Below are 9,594 nucleotides of genomic sequence, written 5' to 3'. Positions count from 1 at the left end.
TTTAAGGACAAACTTTGTGAAAAATATGCTTAAAAAATATGCCTTAATTTATTGAGTGGCATTCACAAGGATTCACAACGGTACCTTAATATTTTCGATCATGTCAAAAAAAAAGAAATTGAGCAGTTTTTCATGAAACCCCGACTTTCTTTAAAATTTTGTAGATTTTATAAATATTTTGTAAATATTCATCACATGATTCCGAAGTTTATGAAAGTATGACCAACAAAACTTTTTTAAATTGAGAATTAGTATTTTTGTTTATTTACAACAATAGAGATATGTGTATAGTAAGATGAATATTTCTTCAGTATTAAATTGTTATCATCACAGCACACAGTTTTCAGGAATATTCGTCCCATTAGAGGCCTACACAAATTATGTAAGTATAGAGTTTATAGAAAAAATTAGCTTGAAGTTGGAAAACCCGATGCGACGTTCGGTCCAATAATAAATGATTTAATATTTTTGCAAGTTGCAACGACTCAAGGAATAAATTTATTTAATTCCTTCTGTTCACTCCGAAGTTTAGTATCGTGTTCTTTGTTTAACCTTTAATTTTAAATCGTTTGTTTTCTTTAACTAACAGTTTTGTCTTCTTTTAGCTTTAAAAAGGAAGACGACGTAGCTATTCAGAGATGGATATTTATTAATGACTGAATGAACTAGAAAAGGCTAGTTGGACTAATTTTCAGTAAGGTAGTTAAGCTTGAGTCAAAACGCTGATCAGATCGTTTTATCTCCATTCATTTTTGCGACAAGGGGGGGGGGTTCAGAATTAGTTTTAAATATACAGCCTTCCTGAGCTTGAACTGTTGAACTTGGTTTAAATTAAAACGCATTCATAAATTTTCAACGCAGGTTAACATATATTTTCGAAGTTTGATGCATTTAATTAAGTAAGAAAAAAATCTATTCCGAGCCCGAATTTAAAGAATTTAAGTCGCGGCTTAAATCCGCCAAAACCCGGTTTAAATTGAGCGCCGGCTTAAATCTTGAAACATTTGATACAAGTTTAAGTGAAACCAACCATAATTAAGCCGCGGCTTAAATTTAAACCGGGGCTCAATTCTTTAAATTCGGCATCTGCATAAAATAAAATAAAATAAAATAGTGAACCTTGTAATGACGACATATTTCCGATTTAAGATTTCTCAGTATTTGCCGCTGGGAGTGGTGCTTCCTGTTCAAGAGAATAGTTGGTACAAATGTCATCTGAAATTAGAAAATATCAAATATTTTTTAAATGAAGGGTTAAAACATTTAAATCAACGGGAAAGGTTCTAAAACTCCAGTAAAAGGAACAAATTACTCGCCTCAAACTTTAATCTTTTAAATCCTTATATTTTCGCAACTGGAAGTTAACTTTTGATATCTTAAACTTCTTTTTTATACTTTTTAAAATGTCCGCTATCGGTCAAAAGAACTGTGTTGCCCTGAAAAAAATGTATTTAATAGATTTTCAACTTATATACATTAATCACCAGAAAATTCTGAAATAAGTAGACGACTCTTAAAATCAAGTTTTAACTTTAAAAAGTCCAACGAGCTTTAGACACGACACTAAATTAGTAATTTATTAAGGTTCAGTAAAAACTATTTTCTTTGTAACAACATCACATACAGTTAAGTATTGCATTAATGTCGTCTTCCTATTCCTTTAAATATAAAGATAAAAAGAATTAAACCTTTGGGTTGAGTTTGCTTGTAAGTCGACCAGCGTGTGCCAGCAGCTGTTTTCCCTCAGGTCCCCGTGCACACTGTACTATTGGTTCAATTTCAAGAGTATACTCTGACCCGCACCTTCGGGCAGCTGCCTCGGGGTCATAGTTATCCATCATCATGCATCTACAACAAGGGGTTGGAACTTTAGGATTGTTAAATCCTTCTAAAAATATCTAACCCGTATCTTTAGTGTTACGACGGATTAATTTTATATATATAATTATTAGATTTATGTGAAGTGAAAAGACAGGTTTAGTTGGATTAAGCTAGCACGTAATTGCTTCAAATAAAAAATTTCCATTATCAAAAAGTTTTGATTGATTTGGAAAAACTGACATACATATTATTTGAAAAGCACTCTTTTAAAAACTATTTTTCCTATCATAAAAAATATATTTTATAAAACGTTTCATATTAACTTAATTACATATACCTGATAAATTCAAATTTTTTCCCTGAGTCTTCGATATAGTTATTTGAACAGGCATGGTAAATGTTTCCCTATACAAATTAAAGCTTTTACCGAAAACAAAACATCTATTTCTTATATCTATGTGACTTCACATGTCCCCAAGGAAGGTTTATAGATGATCAAAATTTCTAAATTTTGCCTTCAACAAAATTCGATAGTTATTACTTTTTGAAAATCCACAAAATTTTTTAGAAAATCCGCGAATATTTTTTTGCTTTTATTTTGCAATGTATACAAAGAGAAATTGTTCACAAAAGAAGGTGAGCGCGAAGCGCCCTAAAAGCCTTGTATTACTAGAAATCAGTAACTTGTAACTGAAAAATAAAAGAAATGATTTTTTGCCAAAAACTCAAATTTTCTAATTCCTATATCTTTGCAGCCTGATGGTGTAAACTATTGATATTTCAAACTTAGATTGTTTTGTCTAACAGAATTCAAAGGTTGAAATAGCAAAAAGCTACGACATTTAGCTGCAAAGAAAATTTGAGTCGGTGGCAAAACCTCAGTTCCTTTAAATGTAAAACTGTGCCGTTAAACGTTTCCATTCCATATAGAATACAATCATTTTAAGTTATGAATCCTTTGATATCTCTATCAGATTTTTCCTCATAGTTTATATTCTCAGAACTGGGAGGTTAAAGCACAGTGTTCTTATACTCGATATCAATAAACTCCGAAAAAAATGGATAAATTGTAATTTGAATGAAAAAGAATTACCAATGAATCACTACTTTTCTTGATTTTCGTGAACACGCCCTTTATTTGCCCTCCCCCCCCCCACACCGTCATACGGTACCTGGCATTCAAGTGGACCGTGTTGGCATCTAAATGTATAATCATCATCTTTATACGTCTAGACAAAATATCAAGATTAAAACCTTTACAAAATCGTTTTTTAAAGATTTGATATGAAACTAAAACAAAACAATATCTTCAAATTTTGTAAGAATTTTTACTTAAACATTTTTAAATTATATATATATATATCTCTATATATTTCAGTTTTTAACTTCAAATTTTTTATTAAAAAAGAATTATACTAAACATAATGTTTCACGTCTATCATGACGATCCTCAGTAGTTAAAATTAGTTATTGATTTAATATCAAATTTTGTCAATTTAGTGACAAGCAAGAAGTAATATAGTAATTTATATATATATATATATATATAAATAGGTGGTTTCACACTTTTTAGGAACACATAGTTTTTATTTAAATCACTGCCTTTACAATTGGAAGAGAGGTGGTTTAACCATGGGTTTAACTAAGTCTACAAGTTCAAGTATGTCTAGTCATCTTGATCCCTATACTCATATTCTATGGAGTTATTTTACAAAGCTGTTTCTTACCCTTGCCTTCCCGTAGGGAATATAGTTTATACTGAAAATATCTGCGATTTGTTCTACAGCTGGCTCCAGCTGACGTAGGATAAATGATCTAAACAAAATTTAATCATTAATGCATGCTTTGAAAAGATGCATTTTTTTGTGATAAGCAAATTATTTTTTAGAGCCTTTTGAAAATTTAGCTGGGTCGAGGCTGATGATTGGCTGGTTGTTAATGTAAAAACATGACGTTTTTTCTGAAAATAATTCATTCATTGTTCTCTTCAAAATAAGGGACTTTAAAGAGTGGACACAACGCGTTTTTGCCTTACTTATATGAATCCTCTTACTTTTATTCTTCAGCACCGGAATTTGTCCAGGAGGGGGGGGGGGTTATATTGTTCTTCCTTTGCATGTATCAACTTAACAGTCAACACCCGTTAGGGCCTGAAAACCCTCTAGAAAGCGTTGTATTTACTGAGTACGCCTCTGTTGTTTTTTATTGTTTGGAGTTCTTTATCCCATTTGTTTAAGGGAAAACATATATATTTATATTATGTTCTAAATATTTGAATTATGAAAAGCAAAACTCTAAACCAATTCAAAATGTCGTCTTAGTTTATCAAATTATTAGATTAAAGTTCTCTTCTGACTAAGTACATCTATACAATTCATCAAACAAGAAAACTAATATCTGGAGATTCAAAAAGGTGTTCTTCAAATCTTTGTATTTACTCAAGCAAAGGTTAATCGGTACCGTTGTGAATCGGGAATATTCATTTTTAATGAAGAGTCTCTAGACATAATGTCGACAACCGTTCACGTTTACGTTGAATATACATTGTACGTACATACAGAGTGTCCCACGAAACATGACAGTTAATAAAGAGTTATGAATGTCGTCTTCCATATTCTGTATAAGATATTAAAGGTTTTTTTGCAGTTTATTTCGTTAAAAAAAATCCTTTGCTTAAATATATTTTACTATGAAATCAATTTTACTATAACATGACTCCCATATTATATTTTTATTTTTGTCTTTGGTATCAAACAACTTATCAAATTATGGAAGAAGACATTCTAAACTATTTACCAACTGTCATGTTTCGTGGAAAACCCTGTATATCCCACCTTGAGTCAGGACATAAGGTTTCATAATAGAGATCAAGGATAATCCGGCCGTCCTGGTTGGAGCTGATCAGGTTCAGCTCTTTCTCCGGGATATTATCATCCAACCCAGCTCCGTCAGAAGATTTAGCTTTAGAACTAGTTCCACCCTGCATTATAGAAAAGTAAAAAATATACACCAGGGGCGGGCTCATGAATTAGTCTAGTGCGGGCTTTAATTTTTTGCTTTCCAGGGCGGGGCTCTGTACTTGTTGGGAACTCTCAAATCCATCCAGGGGGGTCTGCTGTGCCCCCCATTCCCCCCTTTCTAGAGAACACCTCTGACTTACACAGATTGTACACCTACATGTTGAAAATAAACATAAGCTATCACGTCAAATTAAAGTAAATTGCACTTAAAATTGAAATCTTACATAACTCCACTTATTGAAGAGCTTAGAGAAGAACAAAAATGTTTTAAATTTCTAATATTTAACCGGATGAGTTTCTAATCAAAATAACGACATAAAACGATGTCTTGAAATTGATGGAAAATATTATTAAGATCATTAGGGCCGGGAAAATTTGATTTGTAAATATAAATAATAAAATAAGTATTCACTATATATATGAGCTAAACGCGTTATTATAGCACTAAATAACTTTCCGTTAAAACTTTAAATGTCTAATGTAAAAAAAAAGAAAAAAAATCTATCCTACCCTACAACTATTACAAATATCTAAATAAAACTATTGAATTTTTTCCCTTAAATTGTAAATTGTAATCTGAGTGAAAGTGTGTATTAACAATATATAGCTGACTGGCATCTTTGAAAATGAAAGTTGTATGTCTTTCTCGTAAAAAATTCCTTGGACTAGATTTCCTATTATATAATTGTGCAACTGTCTTGTACAAATTCAAGATTGTTAATCTCGAACGTCCTTTGCCGGTATAAAATGTAACTTTTTGCCTCTGAACAAATAAGAAACTTTTTACTCCCAATATCATGAAATTGTGAGTAAAAATGCAAAATAAAGTCTCTCAAAATAAAATAAATATTATTGTATCTAGTATCTACGTGGGAAATCTTATGAACGTTGAGAATCGCGCTTCACGCATCCCTGACCCACTAGAAAAAGAAAATTCAACCTTAAGTCTGACTGCGTCAACCTTGTTGCACTGTGTTGCACCCGCTAGTCCTATTTAGTGTCTGCTTCATTTACCCGATGTCCGGGCGATACAGTACAAACTGGGACCGGAAAGGTTGACCCGACTCGGAAATTCAAATACCCGGCTGCCCGTGGCTTATTACTATTTAAATGGTAGGTCACTTGAAATCAAACCTGAACTGATGAAATCAGACCCAGCATTAATTCTTTATAGTCAAAAGCTATAAAGTTTTATCTAAGGACTATATTGTAGACGCATTTTTGAGCGATCGAGTCTACATTTTATGTATGCAGAATTAAGATATACGTACATGTATAATGCAAATGGTATATATCTAAATTGATAAACATAAAGTCATTTATATATGTATTTATATCTTTGTGTGTGAATAAATCTTTATAATAATAATATTTTTCCTTAAATCATATTGATTCTGAAATGAAACCACAATAGAAAATAATCAATTTTTAGATAAAAAGAATGATATCTCATTCATCCTTGATTAGGCAATGGTTTATTGGGAACATATATTGAGAGTCATTTGAAAAAGCGTCGACAATTAAAAAAAAATCCAAACTAAGTTTTCATTACAACTAAATTGTTTTGTGGATTATTTTATAAAATACCTGAAAAAATGAGGTGCATGAGTTAACCACTGCAAATGATTGAATGCATAAAACTGAAGAAAACACAAAATAAACAAAAACTATCTTTTACAAATTTGTAATCTATTTCTGAGAAAAGCATAAGTTTATAAAAAAAAACCTTAAATATTGTTCAAATAGAATATTAAGGATATAAAAATTTGTCAGATATTCTTAAAATTTTAATCGTATTCTTAAAACAAAAAAGTTTTTTAATTCGAAATTGCTTCGGATATACGCTCGATATTATAAACAAAATGTTTCAAGTTTTTTTTAATAATGTATTTTTTTTCAATTATTTGGGTTTCCTAGTGCTTCAAGACTAAACATTTTACAAAAAATAATTTTTGAAGTTTTTTTGTTTATCACTGGTTCATCTGTAATTTATATATATATTTAATTATATCTTTGAGATGATTTCAATCATTCACACTTATAATCACTAAATCACTTTTGCCATTTTTTGTGATTCAATCACAATGTTAATGTTAATGTTAACTCAATTCTATGAAGAATTTAACTTTTGGGTGGAATTACTGATTCATCTTAAACTTAAAATTTAGAGCTTTAATTTTAAAAAAAATTGAAAAATAAACTTGTTGTATTAAAGAAATATTATAACAAAAGGAGTCGTGTTTGAAAACATTCAAGTTTTAAAACTAAAATTGAATTAATTTTATTTTGGTGTGATCACAATATAAATGTAAATTGTTAATTCAACAGCTAGAAGTCTAGTATTATACTGTAAAATTAATTAGCGTTTCTTTATTAATTAACATAAACTAAAAGCGTAAAGGGACTGTAAGCGTAATTGCAGATGCAAAAATGGCAATGCTTGAATTCATAAGAGTTTAGCTACCCTTGAGACCTTTTGTCTGATCAATAGTGTGGAAGATATTGTCGTTTTTTTAGGTTTAAAAGGGATTAATCCTATATAATTTCCTTCAATACCAATGTGCAAGAAGAGAATTATAAATTATAATCATTAATTTCAGACAAAGCTTTTAAGGGAACCGTTGTGAATCGGGCATTACCATCTTTGCATGGAGGGTCACTTGAAATTATGCTTACAGTTCACGTAAAAACTTTTAAATTCTTGCGAAGGCTGACTCAGAGTTGATGGCATCCCAATGTAAAGAACAGCTAGATAAACAATATGACATGAGTTAACGAAACAGGACAATAGAGGAAGACAAACTAAAGATGGTTTTTGGCATATTTCTGATTATAAAAGGTTTGCACAACTTAAAAGATTTAAGGGATAAATTCCTTCCTTTGCATATTTAAAGCGACAAAGATATTGTTTAAATTTTGGATATTTATATATTGTGTCATGTCCGGTCATAACTTATAAACCTCTGGAAATGGATTATAACTCTAGATGTAGTATAATAAATATTGATTAAAAATAATACTTAAAAATCTAGATTGATGAAAAGATACCGCAAATTAATACAAAAAGTCTACTTGTCATTCCCTGCCAAAACTTGTTATGTTTACTGGACCACCCTGTGTATAATATTGAGAACTGAGAAACTAACATCTGAACAGTTTAAAGATATACGAGGAACTGATATGATGAAAGAGTATAGGACTAGGATGGGATGATTACAGGGATGAATAAACACTTTTTAACATTTCTCCGATAGTTTCTCTTTAAGCATGATATCATGAGTCGAGAGAACAAAATATTGTATATAAAATTAAATTAAGTTTTTTCTTCTTTATAAGAGATAAGAAGCCCCTGAACTCCTTGATAAACCCTTTAAACTTCGGAATAGCCCCCGGAAACCCCTGGAAACCCCCTGGATCGTAGAATTGTATAATTTGACTCTAGTTGTCTGGTAATATATCACTGAGATGTTTAGTTCACTTGAATCTCAAATATACAATATACATATACGATATACAAAATAGAATATACAGTATAATATACAATATTGTAAAGATGAAATCCCCGAAAGAAGCTTACAAAATCCGAAAATCAGGAGCGTTAGATTCTGGACCCAGAGAAGACCTCATCTCCTTTTATACGTACTAGTTTTTATCATGTAGTTACATCTAGAAACAATAAATGTACTTATAAAATATACAATATAATAGTTCATTATTCAATAAACAATATACAATAAACAATATGTATACGAGGAATAATCAATAAGTTTGAAGGTTGGAATTGATTCTTTACCACAAATTCAGTTTTTGTAAAACCTATATCTGTTCAACCTCATGATGTAAGCCTTTGATATTTCAAACTTACATTATTTGATTTAATAGCATTTATAGTTTGAAATATTAAATAAATATTGGGTTGCAAAGATATTGAAATTAGAAAATCAGAGTTTGTGGTAAAAACTCAATTCCTTTAAATTTTCAAAGGAGAGCAAGCCCTTATTGAGTGTTTGTATAGTTGTAATCTACGTTTCAGCAAACCAATTTATATTTTTTCCCAGGACCTCTTTGGAGCAAATGTAGTCCAAATCTTTGCCATTTTTCAAATCTTGCTTTACAACACTGTATGCATCACCATTTCATATGCCAAACTCATTAAACTTCATCAACTAAGAAACCTCGCGAATTTGGTCTGAGAAACTTTCAATTGTGTGGACTTATAGTGGGGGTTTTGTGGATTTTTCCTGGATATTTACATTTTCCGCCAACAATCTCCATTAAAGGGACTGTAAAGGAAAAATGAAAGGAGGTATAGGCTGAAAGCTAATCACTTTAGCTCTCGATCGCGACCCATGAAAGTTATATCTGATGTTCCTATCTCGATAAATTGATTTACATCTTTGTCAAATTTATACAAAAATTAATTTATATACAATTTTGTATAAAAGAAGTAGGTTTAAAAAGATAAAATTCAGCAAATAAGCAACCAATCTGAAAACGATGATATCCCAGAGAAAGCTAATTGTAAATTAGGTTTACTTTTATATTTGTTATTTCTATTTTTAATAGATTTCATTCATAATATTATTTATACGTCCGTATTACTTGACCAGAAATTCCACCAATGGCAATGCAGTAAAGTGGTCACGTGATACAGGCGGAGACACGTGATCTGTATACTGCTCTGCCATTGGTGATAGTTCTGCTCACGTAATTTAATTTTAAGATTTTATCAATTTTACATATATGAACTTTC

General features: G+C 30.6%; 1 protein-coding gene across 2 annotated transcripts; it reads right to left on the bottom strand.

Annotated features, from left to right (window-relative positions):
• Window positions 1-232: 232 nt before the first annotated feature.
• On the bottom strand, window positions 233-6,782 carry LOC111696472 (GILT-like protein 1). Of its 2 annotated transcripts, XM_023466079.1 has the most exons (9): window positions 6,755-6,782; window positions 6,429-6,481; window positions 4,656-4,801; window positions 3,549-3,636; window positions 2,994-3,050; window positions 2,159-2,226; window positions 1,689-1,848; window positions 1,120-1,215; window positions 233-369 (listed from the first exon to the last, which is right to left on the bottom strand). In XM_023466079.1, the coding sequence occupies exons 1-9, from the start codon at window positions 6,774-6,776 to the stop codon at window positions 328-330; spliced, it is 732 nt and encodes a 243-aa protein (XP_023321847.1). In that variant the 5' UTR covers window positions 6,777-6,782; the 3' UTR covers window positions 233-327. The 2 variants fall into 2 exon arrangements, with proteins under 2 accessions (XP_023321847.1, XP_023321848.1); XM_023466080.1 differs by lacking the exons at window positions 233-369; window positions 1,120-1,215 and adding an exon at window positions 1,254-1,436.
• Between the last annotated feature and the right edge of the window lie 2,812 nt (window positions 6,783-9,594).

The sequence above is a fragment of the Eurytemora carolleeae genome, unplaced genomic scaffold (genome assembly GCF_000591075.1).
Source record: "Eurytemora carolleeae unplaced genomic scaffold, Eaff_2.0 scaffold6, whole genome shotgun sequence".
NCBI classification, from domain to species: Eukaryota; Metazoa; Arthropoda; class Copepoda; order Calanoida; family Temoridae; genus Eurytemora; species Eurytemora carolleeae.
This window is presented reverse-complemented; position numbering and strand designations above follow the sequence as displayed.

What these genes read in the sequence shown, in the direction of transcription:
- LOC111696472 (XM_023466079.1), bottom strand. Translation starts at nt 6,776, where the DNA reads ATGTTTAGTCTTGAAGCACTAG. An exon ending in GTTTAGTCTTGAAGCACTAG is followed by an intron (nt 6,482 to 6,754) that starts GAAACCCAAATA and finishes TGTTTTCTTCAG; the next exon opens with TTTTATGCATTCAATCATTT. An exon ending in TTCCCTACGGGAAGGCAAGG is followed by an intron (nt 3,051 to 3,548) that starts GTAAGAAACAGC and finishes TATTTTGTCTAG; the next exon opens with ACGTATAAAGATGATGATTA.